This window comes from Herpailurus yagouaroundi, unplaced genomic scaffold (genome assembly GCF_014898765.1).
Source record: "Herpailurus yagouaroundi ecotype Mexico unplaced genomic scaffold, PumYag 100, whole genome shotgun sequence".
NCBI classification, from domain to species: Eukaryota; Metazoa; Chordata; class Mammalia; order Carnivora; family Felidae; genus Herpailurus; species Herpailurus yagouaroundi.
In genome coordinates, this window is record NW_024412391.1 from 64,287,839 (window position 1) to 64,312,495 (window position 24,657).

Genomic DNA, 24,657 nt, shown 5'->3' on the forward strand with positions numbered 1-24,657 from the left:
TTTATTTGTACTTTATGTTTCCTCACGCAATTGCTAAAATCTTACAATTGTATGAACTGAATTTGTAAGACTATTAAAAAAAATAATAAAACAGTCCTATATAATCACTAAAAAGTAATTCTCAACAAAACTACATTGACCTTCTAAGCACATACCTTAAGGTATATCTAAATGCATGAACTTTGTTTAAGGATTTCTATTTCAATGATTTCATTGTAACATAATGATTCTCTACATAAGTACAGAATAATATTATATATTGTGAGTGAAGAAATACTGAGCTTTCAAAAGAAAGTCCTCAATATTCAAGAGATTATTTACTTAAAAGCATTACCTTTATGTTTATCAAACTGTCATTCTTATAATTAGTAAATGATTGGAGTTATGATAAAAAAAAAAAAAAAACTACCTTCAAAAAAGGTCATTTGAAAGTCCAGCCTCAATTTTTATAAGCACTCTCATCAGGAAAACAGTAAAATAAAATATCAGAAAAAAATAAGTCTAATTACATTTATTAAAACGAATACCCTGTTTTGCAATGACTGCCAAAGACAGCAATGAACTCTGAATAAATGCAGGAAGAAAAGCAAGACTTCATGCTAACAAGGACATATCTTTTCCTTTCCATTTCTACATTTTTGATGAACTGTATGAAATATCAGAAGGCTTAGGAATTTAGGAGGATTCATCAGCCAATAATTCTTATGTAACTTAGCTCACTGAACTAAAAAAGTTAATAATAAAAAAATAATTAATACATGGTAAATATTTTGTCTATAATTTACATGAAAACCTATCTATAACTAACAGTTTGGGGATCTTTCCAGATATGGTGTTTTCAGATACAAAATACCATTTTCAGATCCCAAAACTCCAAAAGCATTATTGAGTTTACAAGAAGACTAACATTAACTTGACCATGCACAGATATTCCAAACAAAAAACAATAAACAAAGTGTTGTGATCTAGAACACTGGTAATAACACAAAAGTCAAAACATAAGATTCATATGTACTATTCAAAAACCTCTGAAAAGAAAAAAAAACATTATAACTTATGATATAATCCTTCTTACCTCAATTTGTTCTAAAGTATCTTGAAGCTTTGAATTCAATTCACTATTAAATAAAACAGAGTTAGATGTTACTGTCTATCTTTAAAGGAGACAAACTAAGTGCTAAATATATACTAGCTGAATAAATAATTCATAAATTCACAAATAAATGGTAAGAGAACTAAGTTATGCTGATTCTACAGACAGTACAATAAAGCAAGGAAAATAAAAGGGTAATAATTAGAAAAGAATAAAAGAATCATTACTAGCAGCAATAGAATTGTATAGGGAGACACTCCTAAATAATCTGTAGATAAAACTAAGAACTTAAGAAATTCACAGTTGATAGCAAGTTTTAAAGATTAAAAAGTATAATATCGATAAAAAGTAAAATTTCAAACGTAAAATCAATTTCTATATATTAGGAACAAAGAATTAGATAATGAAAAATTTTTAAATACCATTTCAAAAAACCAAATATCTCAGAATAAATCTAACAAAACATATCCAATACAAAACTGTGCTAAAGTAAAGAAGATGTAAATACCTGAAGATATATACCATGTAAAAAAAACTATAACCTTTGATATAGTTATCAGTTCTCACCAAAATGATCTAGAATACCTGAAATTTTAATCAAAACTCCAGCAGGTTCTTCTTTATGTATGTATATGGAAACTGGCAAGCTGCTTCTAAAATTTATGCGGAAACTCAAATGGTTAAAAATAGTCAGGAATCAGCAACATGCAGAAGAATGAAACTAGACCACTTTCTTACACCATTCACAAAAATAAACTCAAAATGGATAAAGGACCTGAATGTGAGACAGGAAACCATCAAAACACTAGAGGAAAAAGCAGGAAAAGACCTCTCTGACCTCAGCCACAGCAATTTCTTACTTGACACATCCCCAAAGGCAAGAGAATTAAAAGCAAAAATGAACTACTGGGACCTCATGAAGATAAAAAGCTTCTGCACAGCAAAGGGAACAATCAACAAAACTAAAAGGCAACTGACGGAATGGGAAAAGATATTTGCAAATGACATATTGGACAAAGGGCTAGTATCCAAAATCTATAAAGAGTTCACCAAACTCCACACCCGAAAACAAATAATCCAGTGAAGAAATGGGCAGAAAACATGAATAGACACTTCTCTAAAGAAGACACCTGGATAGCCAACAGGCACATGAAAAGATGCTCAACATCGCTCCTCATCAGGGAAATACAAATTAAAACCACACTCAGATATCACCTCACGCCAGTCAGAGTGGCCAAAATGAACAAATCAGGAGACTATAGATGCTGGAGAGGAGGTGGAGAAACGGGAACCGTCTTGCACTGTTGGTGGGAATGCAAACTGGTACAGCCACTCTGGAAAACAGTGTGGAGGTTCCTCAAAAAATTAAAAATAGACCTACCCTATGACTGAGCAGTAGCACTGCTAGGAATTTACCCAAGGGATACAGGAGTACTGATGCATAGGGGCACGTGTATCCCAATGTTTATAGCAGCACTCTCAACAATAGCTAAATTGTGGAAAGAGACTAAATGTCCATCAAATGATGAATGGATAAAGAAATTGTGGCTTATATACACAATGGAGTACTACATGGCAATGAGAAAGAATGAAATATGGCCCTTTGTAGCAACGTGGATGGAACTGGAGAGTGTGATGCTAAGTGAAATAAGCCATACAGAGAAAGACAGATACCATATGTTTTCACTCTTATGTGGATCCTGAGAAACTTAACAGAAACCCATGGGGGAGGGGAAGGAGAAAAAAAAAAGAGGTTAGAGTGGGAGAGAGCCAAAGCATAAGAGACTCTTAAAAACTGAGAACAAACTGAGGGTTGATGGGGGGTGGGAGGGAGGGGAGGGTGGGTGATGGGTATTGAGGAGGGCACCTTTTAGGATGAGCACTGGGTGTTGTAGGGAAACCAATTTGACAATAAATTTCATATATTAAAAAAAAAAGGAGTATCTTGAAGAACAATGTTGGAAGGCATATACTAAAATGTGTAAAGGTTATAAAGTCACAGCAGTAAGAGTGTGTTACAAACAGAAGAACATAAGGGGCAAAAGGCTTGAACAGATACATGACAAAGGAGATGACTGGCCAATAAACACATAATAGGCACTTCAAGTAGGCATTCAGGAAATGCAAATTAAAGCTCCAATAACACTCCATAATAAACAACCAGAATGGCTAAAAACAGTTTTAAAATATTAAAAGACGACATCAACAAATGTTGGCCAGGATGCAGAACAAACGGAACACTCAGTTCAATGTTGGAGGAATGGAAAATTGATACAACTTCTTTGAAAAAATATAACATCTACCAAAACTCAACACACACTTACATTCCGGGAGTCCTAGATACATATCTTACAGGAATGCATACATAACCCTTGCAGCATTACTTGTAACAAGTAAAACTTAAAGCAACACAATTGTCCATAAACAATTAAATGGATAAAGTGTGATATCTTTATATGATGAAATACTATAGCAATGAAAATGCTATCACATGAATCTCAAAGACGTATTAGACAAAAGAAGTCCACTATATAGAAGTCACTATATGATTCCATTTATATCTATATAAAGTTCAAAACAGGCAAAACTAAATTTAATGACAGAAGCTAGAATTGTGGTTACCTTGAGAGAATAATGACTGGGATTAGGCAAGAAGGTAGTTTCTGGGGTAACAGTTCCTATGACATAATTACATAACTATGTTTACTTTGTAAGAATTTATCCTGTTATACACGTAGGTTATGTGACTGAATATGATTTTGAATATGATTTTTCCCTTTAATTCCTCCTAAGTCAGTTAAAAAAACTAAAAATCAGAAGTGAAATTATTTGAATTATCTCATTATTTAAAAGGATCTGTGATATCTAACAAAATAAATACAATCATAGAGAAAGTATTTTAACAAAAAAAAATTAAGGCAAACTAAAATAAAATAGAGCAAGTGAAAGGTATAATTTAGTACACAAAAATTATACAAGGTATCTTTTCTGAATTCTTTTTAATGTTTATCTATTTTTGAGACACAGAGAAAGCATTAGCAGGCGAGGGGCAGAGAGAGAGTGGGAGACAGAATTTGAAGCAGACTCCAGGCTCCGACCAGTCAGCACAGAGCTGTCAGCACAGAGCCCAAAGGTGGGGCTCGAACTCACAAACCGTGAGATCATGACCTGAACTGAAGTCAGACACTACTTAACCAAATGAGCCACCCAGGTGCCCATATACAAGGTATTGTTTTACAATTGTTAATCTCTTCATAAACTTGACTCTCAAAGTCTTACCAGCCAAAACAAATAGGGAGAGTCCAAGTATACAATTTGGGGTCCATAATATCAAAAATACTCAAGGGAAAAACAAAACCAAAAAACCCAAACAGAAGTTACTTTTGTTGGCATTTAAGTTCTGAGAGAAAATTTTACCAGAGTCCTTATAAAGGGAACAATGACCTTTTATCTCCTAAGGCACAACACTCTTCCTAATAGCCTTACAGAATATATAATAATGGATTCATGGATTCCATGCATTCACTTCTTACCAAGCCTTTTAATGCAAGCTGAGAAAATAACACCAGCGTGGTTATTTATATGTAGATACAGATATAGATACATAGATATAAAGCACTTTGTCAGAATAGTAAAACCCGTTAACACAAGTACCCATTTTTGATGGTCTCAGGGATAAATGTTTAAACATACAGAGAAATCAGACAATTTTCTACAAATATTATTCATCATAAGCACACTTTTGATTAAAGTCAAGAATTGGAGATTACTTTAGTAAAACCTGCAAAATGAGCAAAACTATACACTTTGACAATCAACAGTGTAGGACTGTTAAGGTCTTTAACAAGGATTTATGCCTGAAAAATACCCATACACAGCCACAGACATATCCAAAGGGATATTTGTAGGCAAGACTGAGATTTTCCTTAAAAAAAAAAAAAAAAAAAAAAAAGATTCTGGGACAATCTCTGTCCAAAGAACAATGAATGAAAGAATGAATGAATGAATGAAAGAAAATGAGACTTAAAGGCCCCAAAATAACGCACTAAAAATGACAGTCATTATAAGTACCTTGGCACTTAGAACGAATTAAAGTTTCTCAGCAATACCACCCCACCTCCCACCCCCGGCCAAGTCAGTATCTTCTCAAGTTCTACTTTGGAACATATTTGAAACATACATTCTTGAGTATATTCCTCAAGTTGTTCTTTCTCCTATGTTCTCTGTCTTTTGATTTCTATAATCTTTTGATTTATATCATCACCACCCATTCAATCCAAGCTGGAAATCTCCATGTCATCTTTAATTCTTCCTTTGCTTCCTATGTGACTGATAATCAAATCCTGCCAATTCTACCATTTCAGTATTTCTCATATCCCTCTATGCTTCTCTTTTCTCAATTATGTGCCCGAACTCAAGAACTATCACCTTTTGCTTGAATTACCTTAATAGTTTCCCAACGAATCTCTGCACACGATACCCACACCCACTCTTCAATCCATCATCCATTTATTTGACAAACACCATCAACCTACTGCATACCAAACATTATACAACATCCTCCCAAAAGCTCTCAGGGATAGCTTGAGCAGGGGTCTTAATTTCAGATTGGATTTGGGCAGTATTCTGTTTGATCTGGCAGATACAATTTTTCAAATAGCTTATACATGAAAGGCTTCAGACAAGGCCTGACCACTCCTGTGGGCAGGACCATTTCTTGCTATCTTACTCACATCTGGCAGCTTCATGTTACCAACCTGAATCTGCAGCTCCTAATTAAAGTAGAATTCACGTTAATCCATGGAGGTTCTCCATTAAACCAAAGATAAAGCTCCAAACTGATATAGCATGTAAGATTCTGAACAATGACATGAAAAATTAACTTCCCCGTCACTTTTTAATGCCTACATTTCAGGGACCTGGACTACGTGCAATTCCCCTAATAACCCCCAGACTTTCACACCCTCTGTTCTACTTGTATGTAACGTTCATGAGAAATAGAACATACTTTCTCTTCTTCTCACTCACAAATGCCCATCTGTCTTTCCAGGCCCATCCAAATGTCATCTTTTCCAGGAAGTCTTCCCCTGCTGACTGTTCCCCTCAGTTTCATAATACTCTGTTTCCAACATACCGAATTATAGAAGGGAATATCTGTGACTGTCTCCCTTAGCAAAGACTGTGGCTTATTCTCCAGGAATCTCCAGGACTAACTAAACTCATAGCCTGGCTCACTGCTGAGTCAAATTTGCAATTCAAACATAGTGAAATTTTCCCAACATTCCTTTAGCTCCTATTTTCTATCTCAATAAATAAAACTACAGAGATAGAAAAAGAGAAAGGAAAATGTTTTAGAAGAAAAAGAACTGCACTAAAGTCTGGGTCTACAGGTGCCTTAGGAAGAGGAAAAGAAAAATAAGCAGAACTAAAGCAGTTCTACTCCTCTATCATACAGGGCTCAGAAGTTCACCTATGGCTGAAGATAGAGACACAGATACAGAGAGGCAAGAATACCTGGAATTGTAAGTAGGTTAGAGCTGGTAAACATATTCTTATAGGGAGTATTTTGAGTTTGGGAGAAAAAGAAATATATCTAAACTCATTCATAGGTGAGAGTAATGATTTCAACTTCTCAACTGAAAAAAATGGACTTTAGTATTTATGAAATCATCATAAATCTGGATGCTTTTAGTGCTTCTATTACTTATGGTTAAAATGACTCTATATCCTATGTATTAAGAGTTAATGTAAACATGGTAATGTAAATAGTATGTATAAGACTTTAAATAGAAAATCTTTAAATCAAACATTTTGGCTTTAAAATGTTTTCAGAATCTACAACTGCATTTTGACAATTTATTATTAATTGAAAACACATACATAAAAAGTAGGTGATTAAGGAGTGTATATATTAACCGTGCAGCCTTCAAGAAGACCTTTAGCCATCATTTATAAATATGAATTCATGCCATTTCAGTCAATTAATGAAAGTATGCTAAAAGGATCTATTCATAAACATTTGGATAAATAAAAGATACATTATGGTAAAAGAAATTACCAGTTCTAAAATAGAAGGCTAAAAGCTATTAAAGGCTATTTGCAAGCTGAATAGGATAAATCAAACAATTTGAGGGGGCATTTTTTTTTAAATTTTTTTTTTCAACGTTTATTTATTTTTGGGACAGAGAGAGACAGAGCATGAACGGGGGAGGGGCAGAGAGAGAGGGAGACACAGAATCGGAAACAGGCTCCAGGCTCTGAGCCATCAGCCCAGAGCCTGACGCGGGGCTCGAACTCACGGACCGCGAGATCGTGACCTGGCTGAAGTCGGACGCTTAACCGACTGCGCCACCCAGGCGCCCCAGAGGGGGCATTTTTAACATCACTACAGAAGATATTAAACATAACATATTCATAAATAACTACCTAACATTGTTCTTTTAAACAGCTGATCTACAGTATACACACTCAAAGAACAAGTCCTGGAAAGGCTGCATATAAATCAAAATTGTGTACAAGATTGACCACACAAGAGACAACATGGTACAGAGGTAGTTAGCATCTTAATTATCTTTCCCTGGTCTGTTATTAATGAGCCATGATTTAAGTCAAGTCTCTTAATATCCCTGGGCATCAGTTTCCTATATAAAAGTGTGCTATATCTAAAGGGTTGCTTCCTGCTCTAAAGTTTTAAGATTATATGCGAAATACCAGTTACCCAATTACTACATCTTTGTGTATGATTCAGTAGAGTGCTAAAACTTTAAAATGAGCTTGAGTAAAATTTATACTTCCAAGCTTACACTATGTGTCCATGGACCCTGGATATTTCAGGTATTTAGATCAGAGATCTATTCCAGTGGTTTCAATTTACTCATAGCTGGCAGAGAGTTTATTAACATACTGCAGAGAAAACCTGACTTTCCAACACTTTGAAGCTAAACCAACAATGGTGAGATACCAGGAAATTTCCACGTGGTCCTTCAAACCATGAACAGATTGTAAAAGAATTAAGATCACTTTGAATCTACCCAGATCTCTGTCCTCACTCTGCTCAGAAATCTGAGTCCACTACTAAGAATACTACAGATATTCAAAACATCTCTAAACTTTATGAATTATAATTCTTGAGCAGAGATCAGGCCCAGGAGCCAAATCTAGCCAATAGCCTGTTTCTAAATAAAGTTTCACTGGAAAACAGACACATGAACTTGTTTACATACCATCTATGGCTACTTTCAGACCACAAGGGCAGAGGTGAACAGTTGCAAACTGAAACCTTACTGCCTAACAAAGCTTAAACTATTATCTGGCTCCTTAAAGACAAAGCTTGCGTACCCTGTGCTAAAGTTCAGCAGACCTTTCAGCTGGTCAATTAATCAAAGTTAAAATGGGAATATTTGTATGTTGTGTGTATGTATGTTTACATGTATGTTGAACGTTTTAACAAAAATTGTATAACTGCAATTCATTTACCCACTTCTGATTTAGAGCCAAAATCTTTTCTCTTGAGCAGAGTTTTAACTTCTTAGTCTTACATGAGCCAAATCACAAATAAATTGTCCATAATTTCAAGTTTCAATTTCTCTACGATGAGGCAAGAATTTAAAGACAAATGTGGAACAATCCAAATGCCAAATCACATTTAGTTACCTTATATCCCCCAACTTTTATGAGTTGTCTCATCCAAAACAAATTCAAAAGGAAACATATTTTTAACAATATGTTTTGTTTTTCCAATGCATTTAACTTAGTTTCAAAAACTTTTTTCCTTAGTTTATTTACTTAAGCAACATAAATACGATAACGGATAACAAATAAAACCGGTAGAAACAGGTTTGGGAAAAAAATAAAATTAACTCAGCTACTGGGGCAGATTTAAAAAAATCATCCTCCTAGCCATGAGCGTCCGCTATATATAACAGTTAGCACACTACTAGATGGTATAATGTAGTAGTAATTATTTTTTTTTTAATTTTTTTTTAACGTTTATTTATTTTTGAGACAGAGCATGAACAGGGGAGGGTCAGAGAGAGGGAGACACAGAATCTGAAACAGGCTCCAGGCTCTGAGCTGTCAGCACAGAGCCCGACTCGGGGCTCAAACTCACAGACCGCGAGATCATGACCTGAGCCGAAGTCGGCCGCTTAACCGACTGAGCCACCCAGGCGCCCCAATGTAGTAGTGGTTATGAGCAACAGGTTCTGCATTCCAAGAGACCAAAGTTTAAATCCTGGCTCTGTCACTTATTTTACAAAGCACCAATTTCCTCACCTATAAAATAGAGACAATAATAATACCTTTGTGGAATATTTTGTCAACACCAAGGAAGAAAAAGTATGGGAAATGATTAGTACAGTGCTTGACACATACAAAAGTCCAAACAATGTTTAAATATTATCACAACCACCATTACTATCACCGTTACCATGATTCAATTTTTAAAAGCTAAAAAATAAAGCTTTAGTAAGAAAACCTTATACAAATCTAATTTAGAATTACTCTACAGTCAATGCTGTCAAAGCTGACACTGCCTAGCTTCTACTCACACTCTTACAGATGTCAATATTTCCATTCTTGCAGGGGTATAAGAAAGTAAGCCATTCACAGCATGAACATTTCTGATGGTCTTTTGTTTATGTACTCTGTGTTCTTAACTGGCATATTATTCCACAGTCCTGTCCGTTAACTGCCTGTTATTATAAGCTCCTAGAGAACAAACACATTTCAAAAGCTCCTGGTAAAACAAGTAACGTAGCAACTTATGCAGATGAGGATTAAATAATACGTCCTTCTTGTCTCATCATGTAGAAGTAAAGTGTCCGACACAGATGACTTTTCTAGACAACTGGTAAAATTTTGGAACACCAAATAAAAAGAAAAACCCTTAAAATGTCTAAAAAAAGAAAAAAAGACACTATTTATAAGAATGAGAACAGCATCTGACCTTGTCCTACAAACAGAAGGCCGATGGACAACTGAGCAATGTGTTCCATTTTGTAAGAAAAAAATAACTTTTCTTTCAATCATGGGTATGGGCTAAGTTAACATCTCTTCAAAATCTGAAGATGTATTGCCCATGTATCCCATATCAAAACAAACAAAAAAATCTTAAAGAGGTAACTGTAACAAAACTGTAACAAAACAAGACAAAGGAAAACATGTAAAAAAGGAAATATTACAGTTGAGTAGGACCTAAAAAAGGTGAAAAATGTTCAACAAATAAAAAAAAAACACCAATGGATTTTTATTTTCACATAGAGACAAAAAATGACTTTTTAAATAAATCCAAACACTCTACTTAGTTCTGCACATAATAATATTTATATAATCATAATACAAGAAATACAATTTCTATTAGGTTCATTTTTTTAGAAGTAACCTACCGAGAAAACACAGAAGATTTAATTATAGCTGCACAAAGAATATAAATTTTACAAACTTGATGAAATAAAAATAACTGTTTCACTAACAAAACCTGGAAGATAGAGAAGAGGAGTAAAAGGAAGTATACCAAATTCTTATATTTTACTGGAATTTTAATATGAGTAAACAGAGAATCAACAACTATCTACAATGATGAATCATGAAAAAGATACTTTGACACAGTATTTTAAATTACAATGAAATCTACTGGGAAAAAAAACTAATAAGCTGTGAAAGTGGTTTACTCCAGGGAGTAGGAAAAAGAATGGTGGGTAGGGCAGAAAGAAACAGTTCACCTTTTGTTTAAGACACTTTTGTTTAAATTTTTTTTTTGACATTTATTTATTTTTGAGAGACAGAGAGACAGAGAGACAGAGCACAAGGTGGAGAGGGGCAGAGAGTGAGGGAGGCACAGAATCTAAAGCAGGTTCCAGACTCTGAGCTGTCAGCAAAGAGCTGGATGCAGGGCTCGAACCCAGGAACCATGAGATCATGACACGAGCCGAAGTCAGACACTTAACCGACTGAGCCACCCATGTGCTCCTAAGACACTTTTGTTTAAATATTATGTTTTGCTATTAGATTTTACTTTATATTTTTTCAAAATGACGCAGCATGGGGGAGGGAGACAGAGGAAAATTAAATAAAAAGATAAGGAGTACAGGCAATATGAGAATAGCATGCTATGGATTATTCGGCCCAAGCTGACCGAACAACTAGTACTCCAGATCTACTCATGGGTCTCACTAGCTGGCCTGATGATCTAGCAGAAATACTCACTGTTCAAATGCTACCCCAGCCAGAGCTCCTATGTTCCCCTTGCTTGAACCTAAACAGAGACAGAGCATGACGTCTTGCTAGAAAGGAATGAAGGGCAACACGGGAAGCATAGTCCCTACAGTACCACTGTACTTGTACCCAAAAGCTGTGTTCGTTATTTTATGATTTATTTAAAGGAGTTCTACAACCGAAAATTTTCATTCAACTGCCAAGTTCATATTCTGAGGGGGAGGGGGGAAGGGTATTCCAAAGATTTTGAGAAATTAAATACATGTGCCTATGCTACAGTACTCAACAAAGATACTCTAGTTCTGATGGTATACAAACTTTTCAGTGCATAATCCAGAATGCTCTCAGATTCCCTCAAGTAGTTTCATTCAAATGAAACAAAAAAAAACTAAAGCAGTTTTGACTTTTAAAAACAACTTTTCTTGAAACTAATTTAGATAAATTTCAAGTGAAAAAGAAGTTAAATGCTTCATTCGCAGACACACTTAAACACATTCTGATTTCCATTCCCAGTAAATCCCAACTATATGATTCTGTCGATCAACTCAAGAAATGTCAAGTAATGTAAAAATGTTCCTGTCAGTTATAAAAGTGAACACAACTGGTGCTATAGTATCTTTTATTAAAGATGCTGAAACACACCGTATCTAAAGGAAAATACAAGGTACTGAAGGGGTACAAGTTTTTTTCCAGTTTTCAATCTACTGGGTACATTGTATTACTTGGTACTGTGTGTATTAAACTACACAGTCATATAACCTGAGACAATATAGTGAAGGGCTCTTTATGCAGAAGCAATTACATGTTCTTCCTGCTTTCAGAATCATAAGAGTTAGCCCTCAGTTGCCCTATGTAATCTACTCCTAAGATCGCAGGGTCTCTGCCATCTACCAAAAACCTTATTTCCAATAAAAGAGCAAGGTGTCTAGCAAAAAAAAAAAAAGAGGAACATACACTCCACCTCCAAAAAATTAAGAAGTGGACAAACAGGTACATTGTGCATATGAACTTGCTTAAAATATATTTTTTAAAAAATTACACCAGAGTCCAGAAATGCTCTGCATCACAGGTGGTTCTCTTCTGGACACTTCTAAAGAGAAGATACTTCATGATTCTCTAGTTATCAACAGAAATGAAAATAAATTTAAATATTAAAGAAAATGAGAGTATAAATAGTCAGAAACTAGTTACTATTCCTATGAGTACCAGAGTGTCAAATGATTTTTCACTCGGGTTCACTCAGGTACAAGCAAAGATTAAATCTTGCCTTTGGTTAAATTCCACATCTCCAGGTAAATTAAATGAATTTTGAAAGTGTTGATCAATCATGTCTGAACAATCCTAACGAGAGAGCTCAAGAACAGGTTCAGTATTGTATTTAGAAGACCAGAGGAGAGGCGCCTGGGTGGCTCAGTTGGTTGAGTGTCCAACTGTGGCTCAGGTCATGATCTCATGGTTTGTGGGTTCAAGTCCCACATCGGGCTCCCTGCTGTCAGTGCAGAGCCTGCTTTAGATCCTCCGTCCCCATATCTCTCTGCCCCTCCTGTGCTTGCACTCTCTCTCTCTCTCTCAAACGTAATAAAACTAAAAAAAGAAATTAAGAAAATAAAAAATAAAATAAAAATACCAGAGGAAAAAGAAAAACAGATAGGAAAATAAATGCACAGAATAAAAAGCATGCATCTAATTAATAAAAGGAAGTTAGAATAAAATTCCTTTCATTTTTGTGGACTCAACCTGACCCACACATCTACTAACACTGTCACTATATCCCATATCACACTATCTACCAGAAGTGAACAAACTTCTCATGCTCTCCCAACTAGGAACAAAAGTGTAAAAAACAAGAGGTAAAGGGAAAAGGGGACTGGGTTGAGCAGGATGAATGGTGGCTAGCAAAACAAACGGCACTGGTGTGTGGGAAGAGGAATTCTGGTGGAGCCGCTGCCATGACTACCAAAGAATTCTAACTAATAGCTAAGCTCTCTGAGCCACCCTTGACATTGTCACTAAATCACTAAGATAAAAACACAGCTCTTAACAGGTTTCCTGGGAAGCCTAAGGTAAAATTAATTCCTTAGGACATTTTAAGACATTTTTGCATGTATTTTTACCTATTTTAAGAGAGTAAGACAAACTTTTATTATTATTACATGCACAATTCGCATGTGTAAACACAGCATGCTTCTTATATAAGGTACTCCCTAAAATAAAATAATTATTACTTTAAATCACCATTCTAGATCTTTTCAATTCCAACCTTTTACCAGGTTGGATAACTGTATTCACACCTCCTCCATATATCACTACATACCTTAATGAGAAAGAACTTAGAAGCCACTTCATGCTAACTTTAAAAAGCCCAAATAAAAATTTATTTAAAAAACATTTTGTATAGTTAACTCTCATCAAGTAAGAAATTACTTTAGCACAGCTAAAATTTTTCATTATTGAAGAAAACAAAGTGCCAACATATGTCACCTGCTACCTCAATTTCCTGCCACCAAGTTTCCTATTATAATAGATGGTGACCTTTTTAAAGTCTACTCTAATACCTACAACGCCTTCACACATTATGTTCTCTATTTTATTTTCAACCTCTCACTTTCCCATAGATTTTCAGATATTCAGCTTTCCCCCCTTAATTACACATCTCCCTTCTTTATAAAATTTCCTCATCCTATACTACTGCTTCAAGCAAACTGTCCCAACAAAGTCAGCTATGATTTCTTTGTTGCTATAAATCCAATAGATAGATATTTTCAATCCTCATTTTGCTTGTTATCTCTGCAACAAAGATTTCACCATTATACTCAGAATGTACTATCTACAACCCTCATACCTTGTCTTAGCTAACTCCTATGCCCCTCCTCCAGGCCCCCCTTAGTCTTGACCTCTAAGGAGAGTTCGATCTCAATGCTTCCCCTGTAAGTTCCACTCCCATCTCCCTAAGGCCTCATCCCACTATGCCTTCTTCAGTCCTTCGGCCTTATCCTGATTACATTATGTGTAATTCATCACTATTCAGCCAATTCCAAAGCAAAGCGCCTGGCATATAATAAACAGTAATGTATAACCATCTGAATTATGTTCACCCAATCATACATAAGTGCTCTCACTATAACTGATCACCACAAAACAAACTAAATGTGTGCTATGCTCTTCAGGACCCAGAAAGCCTTGTTAGAAATTGTCAAATACACGCAACATATCAGAGCTAACTCTCTAATCACTCAATTTAAATTTTAAAAATCTAAATAACATAATCAAAGTTTTTAATAGTGACAGTTAATCAGTGTCACAATGGATAAAAACAAAATATCACTGGAACTATCTAACTATGCATTTCCTAATCAAATAAAAAGTGTTGCTTCAGTATGCACGATCCTAAAGAAAAAAAAATACCATAAATATTTAAATAGCATCTCTTGCAGGGAAATTGCTAGCTCCTTTCCCACATCCTGCAGATACCTATGATGTGGGAGTATATTAAAAGAAAAAATTTAATTAAAGCTATATTAATGTTTTCATCTACCATAATCCTTTTATTTTTCAGATACTAACAATCAACATCTACAACATCAATGCATCATGTTCAATGACGGCCAGAATTTCCATACAGGTGAGACTGAGGGGCTGTATATTCTAGGACAGGTATGAATTTAATTTGAAACTGGGTTTGCTTGGCAAGCACACTATTTTACTTACAGTGTATGTTTATTTGTGATGGTTTTAGAGGAATGATGGAAACTACACCTGGGGATTGAGCCTCCCCAAGGGACTGCCACCAGCAATGCAAAACCTTCATTTTAAGCAGACCAAAAACCCATTAATAAAGCAGAACTAATAACAAAGGCTGCAGTGGCCATGTTAACATTGTACATTTTATAAATAACTAAAGATGTAACACCTTAAATACATAATCACTTAAATATGACAAAGATGGTTATTACATAAAATTAAAACACACTTAAGTTTTCCAAAATAATTCTTATCAGGATGAGCCAAACACTTGAAACATCTGGATCTGAAAAACAAACTGTGGTAACACTCTCAATATTTATAAGCTGGGCAAAGTTAAGTAGGAAAAATTCCCAAGAGATGCAAGAGAAACGTAAACAGATACATTATTCTTCTCTACTACTCCATATACTAGAAATAATATATGTATATACACATACATACATATATATATACATGTACATATATATATATATATGTATGTATATATATATATATATATATATATAAAAGAGTTTGAAGTGACAAGAAAGGCTAGGATTAAAAAGTATCTGATCTTTCCCACCTTAAGAATTATTATTTATAATTTCATCGTACTGCCCATTTATGAACAAGAATGTTAAAACAGAACATACCACTTAATGTTAATTTTCAATGTTTGTTAACATTCTATGTTACACAGCTAGCTCCTATGTTAAAAACTGGCAATAGAGTCAGCTTTAAAATTTTTACATTACCTTACCTTATGCAACTATAATGTTTAAAAGTGCTGGCAGCTTTCTGACATTCCAGGCACAACTGAATAGCTCCTGGATAGTCTTCCTCCTTAAGATAACAATAGAAGTCATTAGACAGGAACATTTTTCCTAAAATGTTTCCCTTGAAAACAACTAATCTCTGTTTACGCTCCATCCAAAAGTTAGAGAACCAGAAAATTTTAATTCCTCTTAAATAAGGATTAGAACACCAATGATAGATAAATAATAAAATATAAAAAGACAACTAGTTCCAAGCCTAACATGTATGTGTAGATAAAATATTCTCCACCCTTATATACACAGTAACAGCCTTTAAGATCATGACAGGTGGATAAAGCCTATACAGAATAACAAGATGCTTCACAGGGAAGCTGTTCTTTAACTGTTAACATATCTTCTTTCAGTAATGTTTACATAAAATGTTTCAAAACAGTATGAATTTCACTTGTAATCAACATTCAACAGTCCTACCACCAAGAAACCAATAAATATTTTAAAACAAAACTAGAAAAAAGTGAAATATTCATTAATAGCCTTGGAATGTTTTTATCACCTAAACACTAACTTAATGTCAAATAAAATTTTCTTTTTTTTTAATTATTATTATTATTATTTAAATTATTTTAATGTTTATTTTTGAGAGAGAGAGACACACACACAGAGCATGAGCCGGGGAGGGGCAGAGAGAGAGAGGGAGACACAGAATCCAAAGCAGGCTCCAGGCTCTGAGCTGTCAGCACAGAGCCCAACGTAGGGCTTGAACTCTCAAACCGTGAGATTGTGACCTGAGCCAAAGTCGGACACTTAACCGACTGAGCCACCCAGGGGCCCCCCAAATGAAATTTTCACATGCATTTCTCAATTCAAAGTTTAGAAGTTATGCAGGGATTACAGATGGCTCACTCAGAAAACCGATTAATACATGAGATACCAAACATAACTCAAGTATGATATATTCCTTAAATCACTACTATATATTTGATACAAAAGATAATTTTATTGCTATTTGGGTGACTGAAGTTAACATTCCCACAATGCTACAAAGTAAACATTTTCCCAAATAAATTTTTCTAAATGAAATATGTCAATAGAAAAATGCTCTAGAGCAAGTAAATTTACATGTCTAAAAAATGTTCTTTATGCCATATAGCAATTTGAAAAAAATGTACATCTGAATGTTTTCCACTATAATTTTTCTGTTTAATATCATCAAGATGGCGAAATTTTCAAATTTTGTTTACTTACCTCTAGCATTTCACTTAAGCGCACATCTGTTCTTTGCTGAAGAAAAACAACAAAGGTTAAATCTGTTTTTTTTTTAATTTTTTTTTTCAACGTTTATTTATTTTTGGGACAGAGAGAGACAGAGCATGAACGGGGGAGGGGCAGAGAGAGAGGGAGACACAGAATCGGAAACAGGCTCCAGGCTCTGAGCCATCAGCCCAGAGCCCGACACGGGGCTCGAACTCACGGACCGCAAGATCGTGACCTGGCTGAAGTCGGACGCTTAACCGACTGCGCCACCCAGGCGCCCCAAAGGTTAAATCTGTTTTAACCATAAAATTAAGTTTTAATTTTTAAATAGTAACCTGTACATACCAATGTTTTTATGGTTCTCAGAGATTTCAGAAGTCCAATCAGCAACTGACGTTTCCTTTGATTTGCAAGAAGGCCTAAACTAGCTTGAGTAAAACCTTCCTTGGCAATATTCAAGTGTCTGCAAAAGTGAAGAACAGTTATACTTTTCTATAATAATAAGAATACTATTTGTACAGAACAAGTAGGCAACTGATGAGGTAGTATCCTCGATTACTCTTAAAACCAGGGATTATGACTACTATTTGACAAATTTATTCAACGGCTCAATCTAAACCAGCGCTACTCAAAGCATGGTGGGTGGACTGGTGCCAATCCTCAAATTGTTATTTATTCATCACAATAAAAGTATAGAAATTGAGAGTAAATATTAAAAAACCACTTAGAGCAAAAACTGACATAATGATTTTATGTTTGATGAATTAATAATTAAAAAACTGAGACTATATTTTATATATTTTTGGTTATTTTGTTATTTTCTTAGAATTTTGTTTTTATTGCATTTTATAAAAATAGTCTAATAAGTTGGAAATTTAAAGAAAAAAATACTGATCCTTATATTTTGAGAAGCACTAACCTAAGCAATATAAAAACAGTAGTATGTTAAAGCCATAACTAGACTTACAGACATTTCATTTCACACATACCTTCTCAGTGCAGTTTTTAAATTATAATATATGTTCAGTTAATGAATGGTGTTCTAAAAAACATACTCACAATAAAAAAATCAATTATCAACAATGGTTTTGCAATTTTTCTTAAAATATTTTTCCATCTTAAAAAACAAAATTCCATCAAATATAATACCTTCTCCCATTTGTGCAGATGACAGCAGCTAACTGAAGACCGGTCTGTAATGAGGTAACTCTTTCAAGTTCCTAAGGAAAATTAGGTATAGGTTATTGTTGGAGGTTTTTTTTTTTTTTTTAAATTATTCATATGATACTCTAACAAAAACTTTAGTGGGTTTCAAAGAAAAGCTTGCTTGGGAAACAAAGTAGCAACAAAAATACCTAAACTTAAAAGTTGTTGGTATATTTTTCACAAAATAAGTTAAAATGACTACTTCCAAATGATTTTCATAATGACATATGATAAAATATTTAGTCAATATTGCTTATAAGTAAATCTAGACCAAACCCATTTTACAAGCATAAACAAGTACTAATAATACATCTACTGAAACGTTTCTACCCAACAGAACTTCCGGAGATAATCAAGGATATGACAAATATGATTTCTGTTTGCTAAGATGCTATGACAATGGATGTCTTCATTTGAACAGTGCTGGATATTTCAATGGATTCTGAAGTCTCTGATTTTCAGATACAAAGATAGATTCAGCTATAAGATTCCAATTTTATTATATTTTAAAGACAGATTGTTACACTGCCATTGAGCAGTCATTATTAATGATCTATGTGTTACAAAGTACACAGAAGCAATTTTCACTGGGCCTTCTAAAGTTTGAACAAACCAAAAAGATTGCTTTAGAATCATCAATAAAACTTTCACTTCTTCAGTTTGGTAAATTCCCCAAATAAGAGAGAAAAACATACATAAAAAGGCCCTCCTACACCCCAAATAGAGTCGATATGTTGCTACAGAATAACTACAAACAAGACAATAAATTACTTCAACAGTTTCAAGTATAAGTCACTAAAGCATTTTTTAAATTGTACTATTAAAAATAACAAATATCATCCTACCTTTACATAAGCAGGCTGTTTTTCAAGGATTAAATCTGCTACTTTTTTAGAGACCTATAAAAACATGCAATCAAAGGAAGTAAAAGAAAAAGCCACATGCTTCCTATTCCACTTTACATTTTGAATTTTTGCAAGAATATTCCATAGGTCTTCCCAATAACTTCTAGCATGCTTTGGGCTATGAAATTAGTAAAAGAGGTATAACAGAGAGCACAGTACTTAATCCTTAATAGAAACTCAATAAATGGTCATTACTACTATTAATAATATCAGTATCAATTGATTTAACTAGTATGTACAAAAGTATAACATCTTTAAGGGCACAAGATTTGCTTTCAAAAGATGAACACATAAGATAAATATCTAATCAGCTGAATTTATGGAGACAGTATCTGGGAAACAGAGATCATCCTGAACCCTTCAGACGCTCTACCACATAAAAAGACAAACAGTAATTTGGTCCTCTATTTCTGAAAACTGGAAAACATGTTTTTGGATTTTTTTTTTTTTTAATGTTATGAACATACCTAAGGTGTCCTTGGTCAATTCCATGAAAATTGTTAGTATGTTATACAAATTAGAATTATAATGATTTTGAATATGAGACTCTCATTTCACAATTTCAGGGGCACCTACTAGGCTACACTACAGGTACCATGGAGCATGGCACATCCAAGACATTTTTAGCCTTGATGCTCAAGAAACTCAATTAGTTGAGTTTCCCTTCCCCTTCCCAAGCAAACTGAGAACAAAGCATTACACATACATTCAATTATTGCATTCATCCTTCTAGATTTTAACTCCTTTGAATTTATATACATATGAATATATATAGATGTTCCCAGACAGAAACTCACCTAATTTTACCAAATTGGTTTTTGTTTTTTTTTTTTTTAAGTTTAAAATAGGGGCACCTGGGTGGCTCAGTTGGTAAAGCGTCCGACTTCGGCTCAGGTCATGATCTCACTGTTCATGAGTTCAAGACCCACATCAGACTCTGTGCTGACAGCTCAGAACCTGGAGCCTGCTTGGTATTCTGTGTCTGTCTCCCTCTCTCTCTGCCTCTCCCCTGCTTGCTCTCTCTCTCTCTCTCTCTCTCTCTCTGTCTTTCTCTCTCTCAAAAATAAACATTACCAAAATGTATTAAAAAATACATACATAAATAAATAGTTTAAAATAGATGATAGAGTTGTTAATCTGCACTGTGCCAGGCAGCGTACTAAGTGCATTCCCTATATTATCTCCGTTACTACTCATGACAATATATTAAAATGAATTACATGCTTCCTCATTTTCCAGATGAGTAATCTTAAATATAGTAGTAACTCACCCACAGCCCCCACAGTAAGTTACAAGGCTGGGATTCAAGCCCAGGTTGACCAAATTCCAAAGGTCATTATGCAGTATAGCCCTTGTGGTGGGATTCTTTCCCCAAAGAATACTAGCACATCCAAGTACAAGATAAACACACACATATTTAAACATGCTGAAACCAACAGAAGGCAAGAGATGCCACCATCTGCTGAAATCTAGTTCTCCAAAATCACAACACACTTTTACCACACAACCCTCTACTGGTCAAGTCCCTTTCCCAGACCACTGCTGCTACCCCGAGGGAGATCCCAGCACCCACTGAGACCACTGAGTATAACACAAAAGAAAGAGAAGTACATCTTCCTTTATTTGTCAGATGTATTATTAAAAATCACATCTTAAATTCAGATACATTTATTACTAGTGCTCCGTTACTATTAAAAAAAATTAACAAGACCACATACTAACATTAATATACTGTAGAACAGTATAGTCTGAGTATTATTAAAAGAGCTCAGCCTAATGCAAGGAAAATCACAGAATCAAAGAATTTTACAGCATCAGAGAAAATGCAGGCCTAACGCACTGCTTCACAGAGAACATGAAATAGATTTAGCAAGGCTAGGTGACTTACCCAATGCTACACAATTAATCAGTGACTACAATTCAGACTTTCTGAATCTTAACTCTCTATTCTCTATGGGCCTCTTTCAACTAGAAGTGGGGGCCTTTATTCTGAGATAAGAAACTGTAAGTGGGGAAAAGATACTTAGCAATCTAAAAAAAAGTTCAAAATTCTTTGATTACATTTAGGATTCCAGAGAAAGAACTAGCAAATCTATATTAAGGTAATGTGAGAAGCTGAATAAATTTTAAAATAAATGTATCACTGAGTCTGAGTCATGTTAAATAATATTTGTTTAATATATTAAGTTAAACCATAAAATCTGCAAACATTACACCTCTCTGCTGTGTCTCATTTAGTTATGTCAGAATGAAAGGTGTTTTTTACTTACTGCAGCTTGCTGTTGTTTCAATTTGTCTCTGTACTCCTCTAATTCTTGCAAATTGAGAATAGGAGGGAGCTTCTAAAAGATACCCACAAATAAAGAGTAAAAAAATAGCTTACTTTTGTTTCATTTACCTACATACCTGACTTATAAACAGTGTCACATCCCATTCCCACCCACTCCTCTTGGCCTCCCCAATCTCCCCACTAGACTTCAGACACAAAACCCTACACACCTTTGTTAGCCAACCCACTGGTGCTCAAGTTCCATCCCTCACACAGCCCTATAGGACAGAAGAACAAGAGAAGGTCCCTCATCCTAACCACCCTCTCTACCAGCCACAGGTATATCCCTATTGCCTACAACAGAATTCAAAATATATTTCCCCTCTGAAACACTCTGAATAGTAACTACATGCTACAGTGTGAGAGTGATAGTTGCTGGAGTGCATTCTAGATTACACACCAGCTTTCAGAAGGTAGTATGGGAAACTAGCAAGAATACATGCCACTGTGTATACCAGAAACTCCAAGTTAGACTCCAAGTCTCAATCAATAGATTGATGAAACTTCAGAATGAGTGGGTGCTGACTATGTACATCCTGCGTATAAAGTAAATATGCATACTGTATTTGGTTTCATCTAAAATCAAAATTGACTATTCTTTTCTGAACTTCCTGTAAATTTAAAGTGACAACATTATAAACATTATGGCATAGAGGTCTTTATCATGGCTAAACAATTATGTAAAGATACATTCATGAGGGGCACCTGGGTGGCTTAGCTGGTTAAGCATCTGACTTTGGCTCGGTCATGATCTCATAGTTCATGAATTCAAGCCCCGCATAGGGCTCTGAACTGACAGTGTGCAGACTGCCTGGGATTCTTTCTCTCCCTCTCTCTCTGCCCCTCCCCAACTTGCTCTCTAAAAAATAAATAAATACATACATACATACAGAAAGAAAGAAAGAAAGAAAGAAAGAAAGAAACCAACCTAAAAGAAAAAGAAACATGATTGAAAGTCTTAGAGCTTTTCTAAATATATTTAGACAATATAAAATAAGATAAAGGCAGCATATCAACATATTGTAGGCTAAAAGTTAAAAACCAAAAATATAGAAACGTTTCCTGGACCAATATTCTACAGCAGCACTTAATTTTACATTTTTCTAAAATAATTTCAGTGTAAAAACAATGTGGACAGTTCATTTAATCATAATACGGTCGGGGTGCCTGGGTGGCGCAGTCGGTTAAGTGTCCGACTTCAGCCAGGTCACGATCTCGCGGTCCGTGAGTTCGAGCCCCGCGTCGGGCTCTGGGCTGATGGCTCAGAGCCTGGAGCCTGTTTCCGATTCTGTGTCTCCCTCTCTCTCTGCCCCTCCCCTGTTCATGCTCTGTCTCTCTCTGTCCCAAAAATAAATAAACGTTGAAAAAAAAAATTAAAAAAAAAAAATCATAATACAGTCATCAGAGACCAGTCCTGGTATTAAGACAGACAGACAGAGGAAAGAGAAAGAAAGAAAAAGAAAGAACACCCCTAAAAAGCATTCAACTCTCATCCATGAATTCAGTCACTGAACAAGACAGAGTTTAGATAGGTTTTAATGAATTTTTTTTTACCTCCAGCTCATATTTAACAATATCAAATGAGTCCGTAGAAAAATATACTTGTTCAATACTATTAATTAGTTCTTGTTCAGCTTGAGGGTCACTAGGCTGTTCTCGAAGTTCTCGGAATTCCTCCTTTAAGGAAAAAAATCACAATTAAAGTACTTGTAGCTATTATAATTCTACCTGCATGGAAATAAATAATCATCTATTTTAACAATCACAAATCTCCTGGGGGCCCATTCTGAGCAAGGAAACAAACTGACAGAAACCATGAAGGTTCATGGAAAATTAGGACTACTAAGACACTAAAAACTATTCATCTATTGGAGAAAAAAAAAAGGGGAGGGTTAGAGATTCAGATTTTATTTTCAGTTCTGTGTGTGTCAACTGGTAGGTAAAAGAATTTAGAAGTTTAACAAAAGGAAAAAACAAAGTGTCTATGTAACCTGCTGTATATACATACCACATATATACATATTTTCATCATTTAACATTCTAAAATCCGTCTCAGCACAGATAACCAGGGAATGCCTCAATGACTTGTGGGGTCACCGTCAGCATTAGAACCCTGAGCAGAGCAAACATTCTTCCCCGTGCTGGCAATCTCACTGCTTGGCTAAGACATACTGGCTCCAGAAAAGACTGCAAGTTTAGCTCTGTAATCCTATGAGGCCTCCTTCAAAGGGTGCTGATACCACAGTTAATAATCTGATTATGAACCTAAAGCTCTGTATTTGATAAAATGCTTTCTTCTTAATGATATAGAACAGGGCTTCTGTGGACTTACACAACTAAAAAGAGCCTGACAGACAAATCCCTACCCCTAATGTCAGCATCCTAATCCTCTCAATTTTACTGCATCATTAGATAAACCTTCAGTTAACTGGAAGTTTCATTAATTCAGATACCCCCTCTCTGCCACACTAATTAACCAACATTATTTTTATACACATATAACAATTTCGTCCTTTGATTTTTTATTCATATTAATCTCAAATATATTTAAGAACACAAAAGGAACTAATATTTAAAATAATTTTACAGTCACTAAAATAACATTTAACAAAAATTCTTAATAAATCACCATTGATTAAATATGCAAAAATTATAATGTCTATCAGAGAACATTATTTTTCAAACAGAGAAACTCTATTTTATTATAGGGCATACTTTTCATTTATAAAAAAAAAACCTAGCTTATATATCTTTTAGGCTTTAATTTATATTTTAAATATGTAAAGTGATTAATTATAAAATTATCTCCTCTTAGATTCAAGCTAAAAGAAAATATTAGAGCAATAAATCTGAAACTCAAGAGAAAAACTGTTTAAAATTCCAATAAATTTAAAAGAGAAGGCAAAGTCACACAAACATCAAATCTGCATAATTAAGAGTGCATGGAAAAGAAAATGCCTCTTCTGTACCAAAACTCAACTTATAAAATATACTAACCAAAAAAGGTCAAAGACACAGTCATCACTGATATAGCATGCAATCAAATACTATAAGTAAGAAACCCTGTGTCCTAACAGAAGAAGCTGCATTGGCGGGGGGGGGGGGGGGGGGGGTGGTAGTTTTTGTATAACAAACCCAGTTGGCCCTTTTGAGAAG

At 34.8% G+C, this 24,657-nt stretch overlaps 1 protein-coding gene across 2 annotated transcripts in view; it reads right to left on the reverse strand.

The window, feature by feature from the left end:
• VPS50 (VPS50 subunit of EARP/GARPII complex) overlaps nt 1-24,657 on the reverse strand; it is a 134,217-nt gene that overhangs the window by 88,554 nt on the left and 21,006 nt on the right. For both annotated transcript variants that reach the window (XM_040472672.1, XM_040472671.1), the window contains 8 exons: nt 23,056-23,178; nt 21,443-21,514; nt 19,113-19,166; nt 18,211-18,281; nt 17,407-17,524; nt 17,053-17,088; nt 15,792-15,874; nt 1,076-1,118 (listed from right to left, as the gene is read on the reverse strand). In XM_040472672.1, the coding sequence (XP_040328606.1) occupies nt 1,076-1,118; nt 15,792-15,874; nt 17,053-17,088; nt 17,407-17,524; nt 18,211-18,281; nt 19,113-19,166; nt 21,443-21,514; nt 23,056-23,178 (600 nt within the window). The remainder of the gene's footprint in view (nt 1-1,075; nt 1,119-15,791; nt 15,875-17,052; nt 17,089-17,406; nt 17,525-18,210; nt 18,282-19,112; nt 19,167-21,442; nt 21,515-23,055; nt 23,179-24,657) is intronic.